Genomic DNA, 23,479 nt, shown 5'->3' with positions numbered 1-23,479 from the left:
AGAGAGAGAGAGAGAGAGAGAGAGAGAGAGAGAGAGAGAGAGAGAGAGAGTGAGAGAGACAGACAGACAGACAGACAGACAGACAGACAGACAGACAGACAGACAGACAGACAGACAGACAGACAGACAGGTACAGGTACAACGAAATGCAGTTTGGCATCTACCAGAAGTGCAAAATGTAGCAATCGTGCAAATAGTGCAGATAAATATGTAGCATATTTACAGCATGTGATATATGTAAGCATATGTACAGTAAATAAATATGAAGGCTATATCAGTGCAGAGACGTGTGGACTTCGTTGAGAAGTACAGATAAATGTTCTAAAGCTATGGCATTGAAGAGGAAATGTGCAGAAGTGGAAGGTTAGAAGATTATGGCATTTAAGAAATGTGCAAGATGAATAAATAAGTCTACTATATATATGTGTGTATATATATACATGAATGTGAAATGTTGGGCAGAATGGACAGTAAGGATATACAGATACATGTAGATAAAATAGTGCAGATGTAATGAGGGGTAAAAAAGATATACTATGTAATATGTACATTTTATTTATAATTGTACAGATTAATTATATAATTATATACAGTGTTTTTACAGTGATCTAATGGTGTAGTGTAGAGTGCAGTAGTGTGATAGTGGATGGAAATTGCTTTTTTAATCTGTATGTTAAAAAAAAAATAGAAATGTTATATTTAAAAAGAAAAAAGCAATTAAAATTTTTTTTCCGTTAGTTACCTTGATACTTACTTATTGTGTCCATGTATTGCAAACACATGCCAATGAGGTGTGATACTTGGTATGGGTGGGTTTAATGAATTAGGGATGGCGGTGTCAGTTTTAGTCAAAAGTACAAACGTATTTAAATGATGCGCAGTGCATTGCATCGAACGATTAATAAAATGTTAGGACATAGTCGTTAAAAACACTTCATTTAAAGTGGGTCCTTCTTCTCCTCATCATCATCTTTTTACATTTTTTTTTTACTTCATATACTGACCTTCCACTGTATTGAAGTTCCACCTATAGTCCGCGCAAAGCTTCACGCGGCTTAGGAAACAGGTGAACGTTTTTTTATGGGATGTTGAAAATACATATATAAATAAAAAAAAAAGTAAATTTTGCAATAGATTTGCTGACTTTGACAATCAATATTATGAAAAAAAAATGTGTCTTTGAACAATAAGATAAGACAGAACTTAGACAAAAGGAAAATCTTTTCAGACTGCTTCAGAGAACAAGAAAGAAAATCAATATAAATGGAATCTAATTGAAAAATAAATGAAATATTTTTTTTATACAAATGTATTCAACGAACCAAAGGTGTTTGAGAGCGAAAAACATATTGACAATAGATTGTTGGAGGGCCGTTATGACCTTTCTGATGTCTGAAATCTGATTTGGTCAGACCTCTCATTTTAATCAGAATTTAAACAAAAAACAATACAGAAGTTGCCTCAAAACTGTCAATTTAACTCACTCCTGAATAAATATATATATATAATACCACACGCCGTGACTGATTCGTGTAACCCTGCACATACAGTGTAAGTATAGGATTATAAATAAGGCACGTCATTTTGATTTGCTTGCTTTGTTTGCGAATCGCTCACACTTGATCAAATTCTCCATGTATAAAACATCATCCACATCTGCTAGCAGGTAAAAGTTATGAAATTGAGAGTTGGCACCGAGTGGGCGGCCTCATCTGTGTGCACAATAGCACCTAATAAATCACTGCTCATAAAGATGGAGTTTGCAGTTGTCAGGGAGCATTAACCGAATCTTTTTTCACGCCAGCTGTTCAGACGCCATCGACGCATATGACTGTCGGTGTGAGAGTGGATGGAGTGGCCCCAGATGTGATACTAATGTGGACGTAAGCATATACACCTGTAGTGTGTAGGGGAGCGGCTATGACAGTCATTTCAGTACGTGAAGTAGTTTCTTGTTCTTGGTTATATATATTTTTTTACAATGATTATTCTGCTATTGAATACAAAATGTATATTATATTTATTATTTCTGCTATGAGAAAAGATCAAAAATATCTTTTGGATGTATGTATATTCCTCTTCTAATGTATTATTTATATATTTTTATTATATTCGGCAAAATTTATGTCTGAGGTCAAAAAGATGACTGATAGACCTGAATTTTAGCGTTTATTTCCTGATACTCCGATTGCATAAAAATGTGTTCAACTATTGCACATAGCACCTTGTGGTCAAACAGGATTAAAAACGAGTTTATTAGAGGGACAGCGAATGTAGGACGTTTTGGGGACAAAGTAAAAGAGGCACGATTGAGATGGCTTGGACATGTGCAGAAGAGGGACATGGGGTATATCAGTAGGAGAATGCTGAGGATGGAGCCACCAGGAAGGAGGAAAAGAGGAAGACCAAAGAGGAGGTTTATGGATGTGGTGAGGGAAGACATGCAGGTAGTTGGTTCGATAGAGGCAGATGTAGAGGACAGAGTAGTATGGAGGCGGATGATTTTCTGTGGCGACCCCTAATAGAAGCAGCCGAAAAAGATGATGATGACCTTGTGGTTGAACCCACCAGTCCTCAAGATGTTATTGGAACATGTGACTTTCTTGTTGTATTCCACTTCTTGCATTTAAAAGTAACTGAACAATGTTTTCTCCCAACACAGTTTTAGAGAGACAGTATCTTAGTCTGAGTCCTTTATTACCACAATGGTGTCAAAATTGTGACCTTTGAGCTTGACCTTCATCTTTGGGAAAGTCCGCAGGAGCCAAATTTGGCGAGTGGGGTGGGTGTGGAAGTAAGATCATGTCGATCAAAATAGCACCAGTTGCACAGCTCCCGATGTACACAGGACGATGTCTTTTGGCACAATGATTATTGAAGGTCGGTGCACCCTGTGACTGTGCGTGCATTCAGCCTAGTGCATTCAGCCAATCTGTTGGCGTGTTATAAAACTAGTCTTGAAACTTTTTGATACCGCCTCGTATATTTATTTTCATGAAAATAACTAAATCAGATTAAACTGTAGGCTGTCCCAGCCACACAAAGCTGCTTGGGCCCCTGAGAAAGGCCCTTAACCCAATAATAGCTCTTGAGATAAGTGTAAGTCGCACTGCAACAGGGCGTCTGCCAAATGCCACAAATGTAAATGTAACCATGCCTCATTCTAAAGATGTTTAATAGATTAATATCAGGAAAGGAAAGCAAAGATTTGGATCCATTTTGTCTCTGCTTTCGATCTCGAGTCCAAAACGTCCATATTGTACAACAAAACTGCCAGTATTGGCCTTGAGGGTACCGGTATTTTCGAAGTATAACCACGGAGTGAAATTGGGCAAATCATTGGGCAGACATTAGGGCTGTCAATGAAAAGCTATTTGTCACTGTGTAACACAGGCAGCCAGGCAGGTTTAATTCCCATTTGATTCCAACTGCTCTTGCAAGGGGTCAATGCAACCTGAGCACTTTTCAAAGCCATTAGGAAATGTTATACCACGACGATTGTTGATAATTTCAACATCGGGCATTATTTCTCTAAATTCGGTAATGTATGTCATCATTGAGAATTATCTCAATTTCTCAGAAATGACACTCCTTCACAGTTATTACTGAAACTGCCGAAGGGATAAGAGCTCGAAAAGTTGCACAGAAGTACAACTTATTCTGAGCGAGGGAGGGAGGACGAGGCGGAGAGAGAGAGAGAGAGAGAGAGAGAGACGGAGAAAGAATGCTGAGCTTTATATGTGGCCTAGTTTTCTGATTTAGACGCCCAATAACAAAAAAGATGAGAAGGTCAAACATATCTCGGGCTTAACTGAATTTGAACATCATTACCTCCTGAGACTAGAAAAAGAGATCAGCTCTTGGCCTTTCGTGCAAGATGTCATTTAGCAGTAGACCTACTGTGTAACAGACTGCAAAAATGGGTAATAGCTGTCGTGCTTTGTTAAAACTCGGTTAGCCTTTGCCGTTCTTGCTTACACACGACCCGCAGTTGTCTTATTAAACAAATATCAGTTGTCTTATTTAAAAAAAAAAAAAAAAAAAAAAACGCCTGCCATTATAATTATTCCGTATTATTATTATTATCATCTTCATTGTCCATAGACGATGCATCAAAAAGCAAATACTTGCTTTGACACGTATCGAAGTTCCTTGATAAACAGCGTCGGGCAGCCGAGGCGTCCCGAAAGCACAGTACAAATGGCTGATTAGAAAGAAAGTGATCACTCTAATGCCTAATTGATTTTAAAGCTAACCACAGGCTCGAATATGCCCTTGAGATTAAACAATAGGCTGCGTGAGAAGGGCCGTCTGAGCTTTCTGTGGAAGAAATCATTAGCTGATGCCTTCTCCCTCTAATGACTCTCTTTCTATAACTTGTATTTTCCCCCTAAGCCGAGAATTTTCCCACCCATTATTTCATTAGTGTTGCGGGGAATTAATTAGAATCGAAGCCGCGACCAAATCCAGCTGTTTAAAATCACAGGGAGTTGTCAGGATAATGAAGTCATTTGCTAAATTTATGGTCGAATGGTTTCGCCGATGACTTTATGCAATGTGTACAGTTAGCACTCATTTTCTGTTTATACACTGTATATATAAAATTTGGGGTGTAACGGTTCACAAATTGTTGGGGTGGGGGGGATGCAAAACAAAATTGCTTGTCGTTTTTATTTTATTAACGCAGTTTATTATTATTAACATTTATGAACGTCAACATTTAACAATTTTAAAACAATTTTGGTCGGTTAAATAATATATAAAATATTTTATAATTTTTGCATAAAAATGTAATAGATCAAATAAATGCGATACACTTTTATATTGATTAAATAGATCAATTAAATTGCCACAAATTTTTTAATTGATTAAATAAAAAGAACATTTTAATTAAATAGTTTACATTTGTTTGACCCTATTTGGGTAATACAGATGTGTGTGTGTGTGTGTGTGGGGGGGGGTTTACATTTAATATAACATTTTATAAAGATATTATCTATTTGACTGTTGTACTTATTTCAGCATACTTCATTCAACTACTTTCAACAAATGTCTTCATTTCTTTTATCCTTCATTCATTCACTCCTTCGATGTGCATAATTTTCATGATTTTATCTATTTAAGTGAAATTCTTGAAGCTGTACATAAAGTGCATGAAAACGCTAAAGAATCCATAGCAGTAGTGTTAGCCGCTAACCTAGAAGTGGCTATGGATTCTTTAGCCCATTACGTAAATCATCAGGACACCAAACGAAACTTTTGCTATGTTTCCACACGAACCGTTTTAAATGCCGGATGTGTGCATCATGGCGGATTTTGGGTGCTTGATTTGAGACACCAGTAAAACAAATGTTTAATGATTAAAAATTATTTCAGTGGAGTTTATCAGGTTTATTTTGAAATATCTGAGCAAAAGAAAGGACGTGAATGAATGTGTCGCCTTATTTATTATTATTTTTAACAAAAATGGCCAAACAGAGATTTTTATCCCAAATCACCAATTGTTCAGAAGTTTCCTCAATTGTTCAGAACGTCTGCTCCGACAGTCACGCCAGTTGTTTGAATAGAGTGCGAATCAAAATCGCAAGTGTATATTATTGCACTAGTTCTAATAAAGCATAATTTCCATGCTAACAGCTAATTTGTACAGAGTTTCGACATACCACACTAATATAGCAAAATTGAAAACATACAATTATTAAACCATCAATACATCGATGGTGAAGCTTCTGTGAAAGACGCCCTTGATTTAACAGGGGATACTGTAGAAGGAATCTCGAGTTTCAGTGCTTCGTAACAATTTAATGCTTTTAATATCAGTTCAATCGGCTGGTAAAAAGAGCAACAGGTTTATGGTGCTATAAATGATAACAGGAATGAACTCGGTTTGATAACAACAGTATCACTCACATTTACATTCACGGGAATTTCACAGGCGCCCTTATCCAGAGGGACTTGAACTTAGCTCATTCCTACAACTGAGCAAGCTATGGGGTTAAGGGCCTTGCTCAGGGGCCCAAGAGTGGTTCCTTGGTGTCTAAAGCCTTAAACACTAACCTCCTTGTGTACAGTTGGCAGGTGTCAATGTAATAGTTGGCAAATTGGTGTAATTTTAGAGGAATAAAATGGAAATTAACATCAATAATCGATTGTTTTCTGATAGCACAATGTTTTTTCTTTAAAAATCATATCCCTGGTACCTTTAATATGGTATATTTATTTATTTTTATTATTTTTTTATTATATGTATATATTGTTATTATTTAATTGTATTTTTAAACCGTTTATGGGCCCTTTTTGGTATCAGATATGTTTAGCATCAGATGTGATGGAAGTATATATTTTTTTTTATGACTATAATAATTTTTTTTTAGTGCCACATAAAAAAAAATTAAATGTATTACTCTTACGACATTGAAGTCGTAGCAGTACGAGAATAAAGTCGTAATTTTTGAAAAATATAAATAAAATGAAAAACTTGCGAGAATAATGTCATAGCTATACCAGAATAAAGTCGTAGCAATGCAAAATATAAGTGGTGATATTTTGAGAGAAATCGCAGAATTGCGAGAAACATTTCGCTGTAATGCGTAAAATGGACGTGGAGGATTTGGTTAACTCCTACTTTAGGTTAGGATTTAGCAATAAGAGAATTCTTTGTCTTTTGGTGCATCAGCATGGAGTTATAATTAGTAAATGGACACTGCTGTTATGAAGAAAACTTAATTTATTCAGAAAGGAAAATCAGACAGGCATTGAGGAAATTGCCTCTTTTGTACAGTCTGAAGGATATGTACTTCTTCGAATAGCTGCGTGCTATTCGAAGAAGATGTGGTGTTTCTCAAGAGACTATGCAGATGATGATCAAAGAAATCAACCCTGAAGAAGTCTCCAAAGTCGCCAGTAATTCAGGTCACGATCTGGGGTTCAAATATTACGACTTTACTCTCGTGTTGCTGCGACTTTATTCTCGTAACTTTATTCTTGTTTTGGTACGACATTGTTCTCGTAAGTCTGACTTTTTTCTTAAAATTGTATGACTTGTAAGTTTTAATCTTTTTCTCAAAAGTCTAAGAATTTATTCGCGTAATTGTAGATTTTTATGTAACATGACACTAAAACACTGTTGTTTAGATAGATTTTTTTCACTCATTTTTTTCACTCTTGTCTCTCACAATCTCACCAATGGACCCCAATCTATACCGCCATGCACTGTACATGTACATATTTAAACAATTAAACACACCTCGGGGTGTACTGATGTACTGAGGACATGCAAGACACCACATGGACTGCAACTTGAGATCAGGGTGGAACTGGAGACCCTGAACCTGACCACCTGGCTATCCAACAGTCTATCAAGGAAATATCAATACAATACATATATACAAAAGTATTGGGACACCTGACTTTTACAGCCATATGTGGTTCTTCCACAATATGTTACCACAATCTTGGAGACAAACATATGTCTTGGAAATGAGTAGCATTCCATTTTTCTATCACTTGAACCAAGACTTGTTCTCACATGACAATGCCCCTGTGAAAATATGGTTTACATGGGTTGGAGTGGAAGATCCCCTGCTCTAGAACTCTATAGAATGAATGTTAACTTCACCCCAGGCATCCTCACGTCACCTACATCAGTACCTGACTTTACTAACTAGCAGAATGAATGTCCACAAATCTCCACACTCTAAAATATAGAACATCTTCCCAGAAAAATGGAGGTGACTGTAGGAGTCTAATGGTCAAATGTCCATAAACTTTTCTTAAGATGTGCATACGTGTGTGTGTGTGTGTGTGTTTAGATAGATAGATAGATAGATAGATAGATAGATAGATAGATAGATAGATAGATAGATAGATAGATAGATAGATAGATAGATAGATAGATAGATAGATAGATAGATAGATAGATAGATAGATAGATAGATAGATAGATAGATAGATAGATAGAATATTTAAAGTATATATAATATATGTAATCAAATTTTTGTCCACTGTTTTCAGGAGTGTGCATCTCAGCCTTGTTTGAATGCTGGATCCTGCGTGGACCTCGTGGACAAATACACCTGCATATGCATGAAGGGCTACAACGGGCCCCGTTGTGAGGTAGATTTGGACGCGTGTATGGATGCGCCCGTGAATTCCTCATACTGTTTTAACGGTGGAACTTGTCTGGATGGCCCGGGATACAGTTTTACATGCAGGTGAATCTTGAACTCACTGCTTTACGTTTAATGACACGAGTTCCATACGGCTTCACCCCCAATCATAGTCAGTCACGGCTTAATTCTGGTCCTTATGGAGGAGTGTCTACACCGGTTTGTTTTCTCTCCAATTAAAGGTCTACGAGGTTGTCAGAGCGATGATCGCGTAACAGCTGCTGCCATCTAATCGTCTGGGTAAAATGAGGCTGCGGTGTGTGTGGTGTAAAACCTCGTACTCGCTCATTATGACCTTTTATATACATAACGCAATATCCTTAAGGATTGATTTACTCCACCTGGAGTCCAGACCTTCGTGTAATCGCAGCACTACTTTCCAATTTCTGCGCTACGAGTAAAGCAGATCCGCTACCAGACAGCAGACAGAGGGGTTGCTTGTCTGTCCATATGAGCCTCATTGGATTGATTTGCCTTAAATTGGAAACAAATACCCTCTGTCATTCTTGGAATTTACTCTCATTTGAAATGGCACGCAGGGTAATGGCTTGTCCTCTGATTGCATTACAGCCTTCATTTGGTTGCCATTGCAAGTTGGATTAGATAATAGAATTGCAGACACTTTTTTTTGTTATTTTTTCTTTTTCTAAACACCTCTAAAAGGACTTTTGATTATTGGACTGAATAAAAAAAATAGTCTTCGAGACTCCTCTCCAAAATCAAATCCTAAATTGTTTAAACCTTTTCTGAATTTCAGCATTCCCATGTTCACCAAATCCTTAAGATTAAAGCAACATTTTTAAGCTGATCCACCATTTTTGATTGAATTATCATTGCACAACCCATAGCAGAACTGTTTCCTTTTAGTTTCATGTCTTAGCATAACTTTCTGTAGATACTTTTGACCCCATAACTGCTTATTTTACGGATGACTCGCTGATAAGACTAGTCAAAGCCGTGGAAGTTGTTGAGAAATAGTAGCTTAGTGGGTAAAGATATTTGACTTCTGATCAGCAGGGACGTCACAGGCGGGCCCTTGAGCCTTTAAGTTCTTAAACCTTGATGACAATATAAAATAGAGGATGTCAAATGCCATAAAAAAATCTCTCTTTATCTCTCTCTCTCTCTCTCTCTCTCTCTCGCTCTCTCTCTCTCTCTCTCTCTCTCTCTCTCTCTCTCTCTCTCTCTCTCTCTCTCTCTCTCTCTCTATATATATATATATATATAATACACAGTGCATCCAAAAAATTATCATACATTTTTATCTGTTCTATAAGTAAATGCATTTTTCAAGTTTTTAATACTCTGATTAAGATGAGCGTGGACAAATATGGACGCTTTATGCAAATGCGTGTTTATTATAAGTGAAACCAGACACAACATAGAGCATGAAGACAAAATATTCTTGTAAATGTAAACATTCACAATGCAAAGCGAATTTTCCCATAGGAAATAATGTAAACGCAGATAATTCTGTCCACACACTCACAAATATTCATAAAGAAATCTGTTTTAATGGTATTTTATGTACAAATGATTGTCCCTAATGTATCTGAAACAAATACCAATGATTAGTACACAATATAAAATAAAAAATGAAATGAATTAACCTGCACTTACTTTTCTAGGAAGGAGAATCTCTCTCCGTGGTCACAATACTATAGTAAACAAGATATATATATATATATATATAATGTGTATATATATATAATGTGTATATTATATATGTATGTAACATGCAGATAAAGAAAAATGTAGCATACAGCATCAATTCTAACCAGTATGTTTGCCATCTCATTGTCAGATGTTACAAGTTTGAACAATAACATTTAGTTTCAAGTTGATTTTAAATTTGAACGGATTTTCTTATTAAACTCTATATCATTATAAAGTCTCCCAATCTTCAGTTTAATTCAGTTTTACTCGTATAGCGCTTTTAACAATAGAAGTTGTCTCAGAGCAGCTTTACAAAATGAAAATGTACAGAAATAGATTAATAAACATTTTCGAATAAAAATTTGTTTCTATCCATTTGAGAGATATGATGAAATGATACCAGGTCGAAACCTTGAGAGGAACCAGACTTAAAAGGGAATCCGTCCTCATCTGGGTGACACCAAAAGTCCATTCTTTATTGTTCAATCATTGAGAATATGGACACTGATGGACACTTCTGTTGATGGCAGTTGTAGCCATTGTAGCAAACTGTCCACACTGATCAGAGTCAAAATCCTAAATTTAACCCTCCGCAGCAGATCAATCAGTCTTTACTGGCAGCTATAAAACAGGGGTAATTGTAATGCTAAAATATATCATGGCTGTCGGAAAAAAAAAAGGAACGAGATGTTTTTCAGCTTGCATGGAAACTGAAAAACACGTAAATACAATATACTGTGTATGTGTATATATAAATATATTTATTTTGGGCTGTCGAGATTAACGCGTTAACGCAAATTCATTTTAACGGCACTAATTTAATTAACAAACGTTCTTGTTTGACCATTTTAATAAAAAAAATAAAATAAATATAATAGAGTCGAAATGAGAAACCTTTAACTCCACCAAAAACATAAGAACCAAGAACATAACTATGGAAACATCTCAGATTAGAAATTAATAATAAAAGATTTTCCAGAGTGTAACATAATGAAATAAATCTGAAATGATTCATAACAAAAGAAGACATTTTGAAAATAATGTATTTATAACAATAATATATTATAACAAAAACGTGTTCAGATAAATGTGCGATGAAGTTGCCATCAATCACGAGGTAACTTGTGACAGTCGTGCGATTAGTCGCGATAAAATATTTGAATCGATTGACAGCCCTAATATATGAATATATGCAATATATGTATATAAAAAAGAGACTTTTTATTCCCTTGTTCTCTTTTTTGTGAACGTTTGCTTTTCCTTCCAGGCTCTCTCGCTCTAACATGATGTAACAGCCGTTTCTTTTTCAAAAGTCACCCTTTTTCCAGCTTTAATAGTAGCATCTCTTTTATGTTCTAGATGTCCAGCAGGTTTTGCTGGGGATTTTTGCGAGTTGGATGTGAACGAGTGTTGCTCAGAGCCTTGCTTCCACGCCGGCGTCTGCCAAGACCTCATCAATGGCTACCGGTGCCACTGCCGACCCGGTGAGCTCCTTGCTTGATTTCCTATTCAAGTATGTCACACGGCGCTTCAAGAATACCGAAACGTGTTCAAACTTCTCTCTTGCAGCTACTTTGTGGGTGTGTGTGAGCAAAACCAGTGTAAGGAGCTGAAGCAAATCAATGTGAAAGAGCACGATTGATATTCACTTCTGAGATGGGAAAAAAAAAAAAAGGAGGCTATGCTGAGGGCGGGGGAAGTGACTACGGGTACAGTAGTCTTACCGTCTGCAATGTGTGTGTGTGTGTGTGTGTGTGTGTGTGTGTGTGTGTGTGTGTGTGTGTGTGTGTGTGTGTGTGTGTGTGTGTTTTTTTTTAATCCTCATTCCTGGCAGGTTGGACAGGCCTTCGCTGTGAGGATGACATTAATGAGTGCCTGCCGCAGCCATGCAACCAGGGGATGTGCATCCAGAACGAACCAGGCCAAGGCTACTCCTGTTTCTGTCAGCCTGGATTTGTGGTGGGTTGCCTCCTCCTCCTCGTATTCTTCCTCCTTCTTTATGTTTCATGTTTTCCTTTTTCCTCTTCATGCACAGCGTGACAAGAGAAGCAGCACGTTTTTTTGTTCAACCTTTTTTTTTTTTTTTTTTTTGCGGTGTCTGTGAATTTCCACATTACACCAAATCTGCAGTACGGGATGCCAATTCCCATATACACACTACATTTTTATTTTTAATTTTTTTACCATAATTATCTTTGCATAGCCAGGAATTAAACCTCTACCGTTGTTTCACATTTTGTCCCATCATCCATTGTAAAAAAGTATTTAGTATCCTGTATATGGCAGTTTCTTATATAACATATAATCCCATTGGCTCACAGTTACATCCTTAATAATAAGTAATAATCAGTCTTCTATAGACTGTGCATCTTCATTCACTGAGGCTGATGTGATTTGCATCTCGATGCATAGCCTACGATAGATTAAAGATGCGTACAGTACGAAGCAGCTGTTACGCTTCACCCCTATTATGACGCAGTTCGATACGATTTCGATTCAATTTTATTTCTTTGTTTCAGACGGACAGCAAATTCTACATTTGCTTAAGTGCCTTCTGACTTCAAAATCATGGCTGCTTTCACAAACATGCCTTTGTAGTGCCAAAAAAAAGACAACAAATTGAATAAACCCAGATGTCTGCAGGGAAATACAGCTCTACCTCTGCCATGTTAATCTGTATTCTATGTGACTCCCAGGACACGCCTCGTTCTCTGTAGTGTTGTGACACGTCATATTCACGTAGCAGAGAAACAGCGAGGAGAAATTGATCTAAAATTAGTCTCTTTCTAAATAATAAAAGTACATCGCCACACACTTCCCTTTCAATAATCTTAAGACGTCTATTTTCCACATTGTGATATACAGTAGCAGGTTTTCTCTCTATAGGGCAGAAACTGTGAGTATAATTACGATGACTGCTTGCTCTGGCCGTGTCCCGATGGCTTCACCTGCGTGGACGGCGTCAACAGTGTGAGCTGCGTTGCCGTGGAGACAAATGTGTCCTCGTCGCCTGCTGTTTTCCTCACTCGCGCTGAACAAGCAGCAGGTAGGCAGACGAGAATCATGTTGTTGTGCATTGTTTTTCGGTCGCAGTAATGTTCATAAAAGGGATGATGATGCCAAAAAAAAAAAAAGACCTTCACCAGACTTAACCAGAGCAACATGTATGGTGTTCTACAAAATGTCATTAAAGCATAAATCTTTATTTCGGCTTCTCCCGTTAGGGGTCGCCACAGCGGATCCTCCACATGTTTGATTTGGCACATGTTTTTATGCTGGATGCCCTTCCTAACGCAACCCGCCCCATTTATCCGTGCTTGGGACCGGCACAAAGAGTAGCTGGGGGTTGGTTCCCTGACCGGGGATCGAACCCGGGCCGCAATGTCATTAAAGCATAACTGTACAAAATGAATTCAATGAAATGAATGAATGAAACTTCAATGATGATGAAGCCATTTCTTCGGAGGAATTGGAAAACAGGGCATAGCATCCTTTTATGGCTGTGGCAATGTTCTACTACTAGTTATTACACTGAATGTATTGTATGTCCTGTGGCACATATTTTAAAGGTTATGATCACAAATCCAGTTGCATTCTTCATTTGATCCATTTCTTGCTCCCTTGTTGTGTCCTCTGGACAAAACCAAGACCATGTTCTTTATGTTATACTTGTTTTTCCCTGGAAAGCAACGCACTATAGACGAGCCACATGTTTGTTTCCTGACCGTCGCCTTTTTTTTGTTTGGGGTGAATTTCTAGCTGGGGGGATTTCGCAACAGTTGACGCACTGTGTATTAAGCTGTCGTCTGAGAAAGGAAATCCTTTAATCCGTTTCAATTAATATGTTTCTATGAATCGGTTCCAGCATTTTTTGTTGGTTTTTATTCCGCTTCCTTTAAAGCTTCATATGTCAGGAACTGCTTTCGTTCATGGGTCTCGGCAGTGAACCATTTTGATGGAAATGCCTATGTATCTAAAAGCTAATGGACCATTATAGTATAAAGGATCATCAATGAGTCGTTTTTTAATCACTTACAGATTGCACAATCAACCTGCAAAAATAAAAATCCATGGATACAGCAACAAGAACATCCTCTCATCCTCTCACTCATTTTTTTCACTCTTGTCTCTCACAATCTCACCAATGGACCCCAATCTATACCACCATGCACCGTACATGTACATATTCAAACAATTAAACACACCTCGGGGTGTACTGATGTACTGAGGACATGCAAGACACCACATGGACTGCAACTTGAGATCAGGGTGGAACTGGAGACCCTGAACCTGACCACCTGGCTATCCAACAGTCTATCAAGGAAATATCAATACAATACATATATACAAAAGTATTGGGACACCTGACTTTTACAGCCATATGTGGTTCTTCCACAATATGTTACCACAATCTTGGAGACAAACATATGTCTTGGAAATGAGTAGCATTCCATTTTTCTATCACTTGAACCAAGACTTGTTCCCACATGACAATGCCCCTGTGAAAATATGGTTTACATGGGTTGGAGTGGAAGATCCCCTGCTCTAGAACTCCATAGAATGAATGTTAACTTCACCCCAGGCATCCTCACGTCACCTACATCAGTACCTGACTTTACTAACTAGCAGAATGAATGTCCACAAATCTCCACACTCTAAAATATAGAACATCTTCCCAGAAAAATGGAGGTGACTGTAGGAGTCTAATGGTCAAATGTCCATAAACTTTTCTTAAGATGTGCATACGTGTGTGTGTGTGTGTGTGTGTGTGTGTGTGTGTGTGTGTGTGTGTGTGTGTGTGTGTGTTATAGATAGATAGATAGATAGATAGATAGATAGATAGATAGATAGATAGATAGATAGATAGATAGATAGATAGATAGATAGATAGATAGATAGATAGATAGATAGATAGATTAAGATATTAAGGTTCATCAATGAGCCTCGGCCGACCACGACCCACTGTTCTTCACTGTTCATTCCTTGGAGCACTTTTAATAGATACTGACCACTGCAGACCAGGAACAGCCCACAAGAGCTGATGTTTTGGAGATGCCCTGAGCCAGTTGTCTAGACGTCACAATTTGTCAAACTCGCTAAAAATCTGTACGCTCGCCCATTTTTCCTGCTTCTAACACGTCAACTTTGAGGACAAAATGTTCACTTGCTGCCTAATAAATAGCTTAAACTTCGTGTTTCTCAGCGACAGGCCAGAAACCTGACTGATCTAGAGAAGATCTGTGTGGAGGAGTGGGCCAAAATCCCTCCTGCAGTGTGTGCAAACCTGGTGAAAAACTACAGGAAATGTTTGACCTCTGTAATTGCAAACAAAGGCTACTGTACCAAATATTAACATTGACTTTCTCAGGTGTTCAAATACTTACTTGCAGCTGTATCATACAAATAAATAGTTTAAAAATCATACATTGTGTTTTCTGGATTTTTTTTTTTAGATTATGTCTCTCACAGTGGACATGCACCTACGATGACAATTTCAGACCCCTCCATGATTTCTAAGTGGGAGAACTTGCAAAATAGCAGGGTGTTCAAATACTTATTTTCCTCACTGTATACACACACACACACACACACACACACACACTCTGACTATATATATCCTATAAGAGACAGACAGACAGACAGACAGACAGACAGACAGACTGATTGATTGATTGATTGATTGATTGATTGATTGATTGATTGATTTTTTTCTCCAGGTGTTCAGTGTTCTTAACTGCTTCATATTCTAGATTTTTTTATCTGGATAACACCCTCAAAGCTATTTGTTATTTAGGCAACAGAAAACTTAGTTTGTCCAAGATTTCCGTTCATAGTTCCAACTTCGAATATCTTTTATAAATATAAGGTATTTAAAATATAGTTCTTTATCTTATATTCCATATGTCTCTGCAAAGCCTTTTCCTATGTGACCAGTCTATATACCTGACCTGTGCGCAAAACCTGAAAATAAATAACTGTGAGATTGCATCTAACTAATCTAATGAGCAGATTCAAGGGGGACTAGTGATGTATTTTAAAATTTACTTTGCAATGTGTTAATTGGTTTCTGGCATTTACACAAACAAACCCTTAGCACTGAAGTCAGCACTGGCAAAGAAATATGAGCTTTTCCCAAACTGATTTTAAGGGTAAAAATGGAGCTATGTGCAAGATCTCAGCGATCAGCCAGGTGATCTGCAGTATCTGAATATGAAAGAAAATCTAAATCAATGAAAAAAAAAAAAAAAAAGATTTTTTTTTTCGAAAAAGCACGAGTAATGACTTTTAGTGTCTTCCGGAATGAAATTCCGTCAAGCACCGAAAGATAAACATGTATTCGAATGAAGTCTGTGCCCAGAGGACGGGAGAGCTTCATTATCCGAATATGCTCTCTATAGAAATCAATGCATGACGGATGTGGGAAAGTCAATATGCAGAGGACGCGGAGATGTCCACACACATTCTCTGCCGCCAGACATCCGTGGCAGCCTCATTCGCCTGGACGGCATGATATTGAGGTCAAGATTTTGTCCCTGATAAAGCACGAGGAAGTTTATTGACAGAAATGTGAGGCAGCCTGACCAAACCCATCATCAATAATGGATTCTGAAAAGAACGTGTCCTTTTAAATGCGGCCGCATTTGAAGGACAGAAGACAGCACTTCACAGCAGCTTTCTCCACTTTTTCAGGCGCCGACCTGTGCTTTCATTCCCGAGCTCGTTATTTTTTCCTCTTTTCCCTGCAGCCAAGGCTGTCATGGTGCGGCACTGTGTACCCTAAAGATGCGTATCTTTATGTAATGAGATTCTTCTCGCTGCACCTGCTACATGCTATTGTCTCGGAGTGTTCCCACTCTCCTTTCCCACCCTGCACACCCAATGTAGCACAGCTGAGTCTCTACTTCATTCCGCATGAACTGCATGAGGGTTTTGTCTCGTTTAACGAGGACAACAATATCGTCCAGCTACTAACAAGAAGACACATGATCTGTCGGATGTCGGAGCTGATTATAATCGTACTCCTCTTCAGTTCATTAGCGCCGCGGTCAGCTTGATCTCAGTCCGTTTAATCGTCTGCTATTGTCATTTACGTGCTAATTGATAACAGCAGATACGAATACGCACATACGTGGCCTGTTGATGCTAGCTCCAGCGATACCGCCAACACCGCTGCGCAGACGACTAACGAGGGCTCTTAAATGCGTCTATCTAGGTCGCACTCTAAAAACACCCCGAGCCCTAGATGCGGTTAAGAATAGTTTTTTTTGTGAGGCACTCAGTTAAAACCTCCGTTTGCTCTTAGTGATATCGCCTTCAGCTCCGATTCAATATTTCAGTTACTTAAGCCATTTTGAGGAACGAATGATCTCTCGCGTCTTCGTTAGGGGTCCGACGGTACGCAAACTTTACGGTTCGGTTCGGTACATACCTCGGTTTTTAAGTCACGGCCCGGGTTAATTTCGGGATGATTTAGAAGGGAGAAATGCAAAACACAAAATTGTTTGTCGTTTTTTTTTATTATTATTATTATTATTATTATTATTATTTAAACGTTTTTTTTTATTATTATTAACAACATTTGTGAACATTTTACATTTTTAAAAAATTTTAATAAAATGTCTGTTGGTTGGTTATATAAAATAATATATTTTTTAAAAAAATAAAAGATTGGATAAAAAAATCTAATCGAATTTGTGCAATACACTTTTATTTATTATATTGATTCAATTATGTAATCAATTAAATTGGCACAAATTCAATTGATTAAATGCAATTCAATGGGAAAAAGTAATCAAGATACAGTATGATCTACATAAATGTTCTACTTATTTCAGCAGACTTTAACGAATGTCTTCATTCCTTCCATCCTTCATTCATTCACTCCCTCGATATGTGGAATTGTCAGGATTTTCTCATTTTAAGAAAACGTTTTTAAACCTGGACATAAAACGCAGAAGAATCCATATCGCTAGATGGTAAAAAAAATTTTTACAATAAAAAGTACTCAGATTCTCAGAAGGAACTATGTTTCTGATGTAAAAAGTATTGCATTCAGTACACATGTGCACCAAACCGAAAGCCTTGTCCTGACCCGGTTCGGTACAAAATGTGTACCGTTGCCCCCCTAGTCTTTGTCTTTCAGGAATGCAGGTTGTTGAAGGCACCGAGGCCTGGATTACTGTGTCACTATACATCATAGGGAAGGTGGGAAGAGGGAATTTCGAAGCAAACGTTACAGGTTCTGTTGGCTGGGGGTTTGAATATGCCTTGTGTTTGTATAAGGCTTGTATAAGCCTTGGCCCTAAAAATAAAGACACTTAGGTAAAATAAACACTTATATTCCATAACAGTGAACGTCCCTGGTGGAGTCAGAAGAAAATTTAAAACGGTATAGAAACCACTATCCATGGGCTCTTCCTAACATGATCTGCACCTCTATAGTTCTCCAGTAAGGTCTGGAGTTCAAATGCCACACCCAGGCAGCTTTGAGGAGATACAGGTCAGAAAAATGTACATTCTCAGTATACTGTACAGCTTCAGGGGCACGGTTTAATTATCAAGCCGTTTGTTTTGTCGTTGTCGGGGAAAAAAAAAACTTTTGCTCCTGGACATTATGAAATATCGATAATTAGATTACATTGTGTAATAAACTGGGTTTATGGTTTGTATATGTTCTAGCCGCTGCTGCCTAATTGTTCCGTGGCTTTAATAGCCTTGATTCGCATCATTTCGTGGCCCTGGATTCATGAAACACGGTGCCAGGTTAAGGTCACCAGAATCGATGCATATTCATGAGCAGTGTTAATGAGGTGTAGCTTGGCTGTGAAGCTGCATTCAGGCTGTTGCGTCGCAGCAGTGTGTCAGGTGTGCATTCTTTCAGGCTTCTAAAGGTGTTATCACTGTGGGACAGTGCAGTAAGGACGTACTGCATTAATAAAAGCAGCTATCGTAAATATACAGTGCAATGCAGCCAAACCTCGAAATGGTGTTGTGCACTTTATTATATAAAAAAGAAAATGTATAAATAAAGGTTTCTATTTAGATATTTTAGAGGAATTGGCTAGGTTTATAATACAATTATTTCGGTTTATCATCTGGAAAGGTAATCAGGGTAGAATTTTTTTTTTTAAACTAGATATTCTCATGCTACACAGTTTAGTTAGCACTAGAAGCCAAATTGGAGTAATATTCATATATATATATATATATATATATAAACGGGGGATTTATATATACACACATACAGTAATCCCCCTGTAATTTACCGGTGGTTCCGTTCCAAAACCTCCCGCGATAAATAACAAAAATTCGATTAACGGATGCCAACCCAAAAATGCTATTTTATGTATACAGTAGTGTACTGTGTTAACATTTTACTTCATTTTATAATTCATTTTATTTTTATAAAAAAATTTATTTTAAACATAAAACTCAATGTGCTATAGGTGTTTTGGTCTATAGTGCTATCTGCGAGAGACCGGGAAAATCAGCCAGCAAATTAGTCATGTGGCAAATGCAATTCTGCAATAAATCGGGGGTTTATTTAATTGCAGTCAATCGCTGCAAATTTCGAATTGTTTTGAACAGGTGACGGAGTGAATGGCGCTCGTATTACTTGGCAGTTTCTAAAGTAGCACTTGATTCAGCAAATCCAATATTTCCAATCTAATTAACAAATCCAATCCAATGAATTGTTTGTTTGTTTGTTGAGGTATACTATGCACTAACAGTAATCGTGTGCACAGATTCAATCGGCCGCACAATACTGAGGTTAAGGCTGTGAAGCTGTAATGTGTGCAGACTTTTCAAAATACTCAATAATTGAGTAGCGTAACTATCGTTGAATTATTCAGCGACTCAATCTGTCTCTCATTACAGTAAATTTACGGGGCTTTCAAAGATGAAACTTAAATACCCTGTCTGTCTCTTTGCTGCCTGCTAATCTAATGATGCTCACGTATATCGCATGACTCACGTATTCATATGAGGACTTCTGTGACTTCGCTTCTGTGTGTATTCTTCTCCAGTAATAGCAAGTACTCATGGCATTGTTTGGTGGAGAAAGGTGTTTTACAGAGCTTGAAAAATAGGCAGTGGATAAACATTTGTTTACTACAGATTTGATTCATATGTGATTTTGGAGCACCTCATTTCATGTTTAGTCCCCATTTACTTTTAGAATAACCTCCACTCTTTTGGGAGTATGTTTCCAGATTTTGGGAAGTGGTAGCTCAGTGGTTAAGGGGCTGGGCTAGTGATCGGAAGGTTGGGGGTTCAAGCCTCGATATCACCAAGCTGCCACTCATGATCCGTTAAGCAAGGCCCTTAACCCTTTGTGATCCAGGTCTCTGCTCTGACCCCAGCTTCTGAGCAAGCTGGGATATGCGAAGAAAGAATTTTGCCATAATGTATACGGTATGTGACATTTTATTCTATTAGTTGCAGAATTAAATTTAGGGGCTGTAGGGTGAACAGGCCACTCCAGATCTTCCACTCTAACTCATAAACTCTAACTCATGAGCATCATGGAGCTGGCATGAATCATGCTGGAACAGATTTGGGCCTTCCAATTTAAGTGAAGGGAAAATGCATTGCTAGTGCATCTAAAGAAAGACTTTTCCAGTAGCTTTTTCTAAGTACATATGTAGGATTCTTTCAAAATGCACGACCAAGGAAAATACTTATGGAACATGAAACTGAAGCGTTCCAAATAACCACTGTTCTGTGCTGTAGTCGGAACCTTGCTAAATGCGATAACATCTCATCATACCCAGCTTGAGCTTGCTATATACTATAACTGATAACTAATGCATCCAAAAGCTTTAATACAATTGTGTGAGACTTACTTGGGTATAAGTTTGGAGAAGAACAAAATATTGCTGGAAATGTCGGGTATCCCAAAACATTTGTCCATAAAGTATATTTCATTTTAGACAGCGATGTAAAGTGTTTGAGTAAATGTACTTTGTTTTGTACTTAAGTAATTTTTTGGCTACTTTTTAGTTTTACTGTGTATCAAAGATATAACCAACTTTGTCTCTCTACGCAACTACATTTGATCCAGAAGAGCCAGAAGAGGCTATATCGCCATCCCCATTTTATCTGTTTATTGAATACTAATGGTTCTTCTACTTTGTGATGTACTGTAACTTTTTTATTTTTTCATTTTTAAAGCTTTATTACTTTCTCTTTTTTTTTAAGCTGACCTGTTTGGTCTTTGTATCATTCTGGTATTTTGAGGTGTACAATTTGATTTGTATTTTAGGAAGTCAACCTCTCAAAATGAACTATTTTTGGCTTTTCAGTAACATGTATCTTGATGTTGAGGACTGGTGCATCTGTTCAAATCTGATACACAAGACTTTTACTCAAGTCATATTGGAATTGGTAAAATTGAACTTGTAATGGAGTCTGTTTTGGAGTAATCTATAATTTTCCTTAAGTATGATTTTAAGGTACTTTTTACACGTCTGAATTGAGACTTTCTAATTTTGATCATGGACATTACGAGGTGGTATCAAAAACGTTTCGAGACTGACGGTGCTAAATGTTGCTTTTTTGACCATGTGCATTACCACATCTGTGATTTCATCATGGACCGCAAGTTAGAACAAGGGGCAAACATGAAATTTTGCGTGAAACTCTGTAAACGACGGATGAGCACCTTAAGAGCGAAAGAACGTCACTGAAAGACGACGAGAGATAAGGAAGACCTTCAACAAGCTCAACCCCCAAAAATATCGCAACCATTCAGCAACTTGTGCATGATGATCATCGGAGAACAATCTCACTTCACATTATTTCACTTTTGCAACCACAGTACTCCTCACATTCGGCTCCTGCCGACTTCGCCATCTTCCTGAAAAGTAAGGTCAACGTTTTGACACCTTTGGAGAATTTTTTTGATACCACCTCTAAATGTTTGTCGATAGTTGATAAGTTCAAACTTAAATTTCTTTAAATCGTTCTTGGAGTTGGGAAAGGAATGTGAGAGAAAGTTAGTAAAATTGTTTTGAAATTAAGGCAATTGGTAGGAAATTCTTTATTGTTCTTTTTGCGTTTTGAAGTTTTTCAGAATCTAGCTTACTTCCTTCACCTTCTTTCTTCGCACACTAATAAACTCAACGTAAAAGCTATTGGCTGATTTCAGAGAAATACAGTGCACGATGACGAGAATGCAGTATTCCTTGATGCTTTGGTTAAAGCGGTGGCGTGACTGTGTCTGTGCTGAGCTGAACGCCCCCGAGCTGATGCGGCACAAAAGAAGTCTGATGTAAGAATGATGTAGGAAATTGTGTTTTTTGTAGACAGTAATAAAATACTGACAGTTCCTATTCTAGGCTAGAGAGTCATCAAGCTGTCTGTTGTCATTTTTAACATTTGACAAATCTTGACAGACAGTGTTTTCTTCAGGGGGTTTTTTTTCTCCCAGATTTTAAATTAATTTAGTTGGCATTTCAGGTTTTGTAGCAGATTGAACCATTTAAAAACCTAGCTAACCTGAACCTAATTTTCAAACTGCTATTCAGGGCCAAGTTTCAGAACCAAAGTACACCTGCATTTGAGATCCTTGATATACCTTCTTGACAAACATGGAGTCTTGGAAAGAGGCCTTCCCATGCTAATGAGGCATAGCCGTGCCTGCTGGCAGTTGGCCGTGACTACATCAAAACTTTTCATCAACAAGAAACTCAATTTAATGAGTGATTTGCTCACCTGGGGGAAATTTTCCATAATCATTTCCACAACTTACAAGCCAGAAGATGGAGGAGGAATGGATCTTCCTTGTTATTTTGTATTTGTCCTAATTGATGCCAGGATCAAATCACTTGGCATTACCATGTGACCTGTTGTCTGTATACTGTACACCAGGGGTGCCCAGTACGTCGATCGCGATCTACCAGTATGGATAATTTTGACTTGGTAATTTTATAAGTAGCTTGCATGCTGAAAAAGTTTGTGCACCCCTGCTGTACACATTGAAAAGACAAGTATAAACGTGCTTCTGATTGGAATGTTATCCTGGTCCTGGTGCAAAGGTAGTTGAGAACACATTGTGATCGGATCTCAATGTAATGTAAACGCAATCCAGCCATCGTGTCTGCATTCGCAGGTCAACGTCACGCAAAACCCCGTAAACTCATGTACACTGCCTGGCCATTCGATGTTTATGTTGATGAACCTGAAAGCAAGAAGTGTATTTATTTATATAAGTCTATAATTAATATGGATTGTTTCAGAGGAGCCCACTTCAGGCCCAATCTGCACCGGGGCCATCTTCTGCAGACTTATTTAAATATTGAACGGGAAAGATAGATCGGTTACCTAGATAGAGAAGTCATTTGTTGTTGCCAAGTGTAATTGCGCCATGTCTTGATTGACTGATGATCAGAGCCAGAGTTCCTCTAAACTTGTCCAAATCTTATAGCAATGGCTAGAACTAGCTGTGAGACCAATAGGTCCAGACCTCGGTGGTTTTAGAAACCTTTGGGTTTTTTAACTAAAAGTTTTTGTTTTTTTTAATTGCCCCAACCAGCAGTGGTGATTGGTTTTTAACAGACCTCAGGATTAATTGGCTGTTACTGTATCTCTTACAAGACGTGAGCTATAACAATTTCCCATCTTGAGAAGTATGTGACAGAAGAGTATTGGCT

General features: G+C 37.8%; 1 protein-coding gene across 2 annotated transcripts in view; it reads left to right on the top strand.

Annotated features, from left to right (window-relative positions):
* eys (eyes shut homolog) overlaps nucleotides 1–23,479 on the top strand; it is a 307,099-nt gene that overhangs the window by 143,184 nt on the left and 140,436 nt on the right. For both annotated transcript variants that reach the window (XM_083532265.1, XM_083532266.1), the window contains 5 exons: nucleotides 1,805–1,883; nucleotides 8,014–8,213; nucleotides 11,184–11,308; nucleotides 11,659–11,783; nucleotides 12,711–12,870. In XM_083532265.1, the coding sequence (XP_083388391.1) occupies nucleotides 1,805–1,883; nucleotides 8,014–8,213; nucleotides 11,184–11,308; nucleotides 11,659–11,783; nucleotides 12,711–12,870 (689 nt within the window). The remainder of the gene's footprint in view (nucleotides 1–1,804; nucleotides 1,884–8,013; nucleotides 8,214–11,183; nucleotides 11,309–11,658; nucleotides 11,784–12,710; nucleotides 12,871–23,479) is intronic.

This window comes from Silurus aristotelis (genome assembly GCF_946808225.1).
Source record: "Silurus aristotelis genome assembly, chromosome: 27".
NCBI classification, from domain to species: Eukaryota; Metazoa; Chordata; class Actinopteri; order Siluriformes; family Siluridae; genus Silurus; species Silurus aristotelis.
Note: the sequence above shows the minus strand (reverse complement) of the source record. Positions and strands in the feature narration are given on the sequence as shown.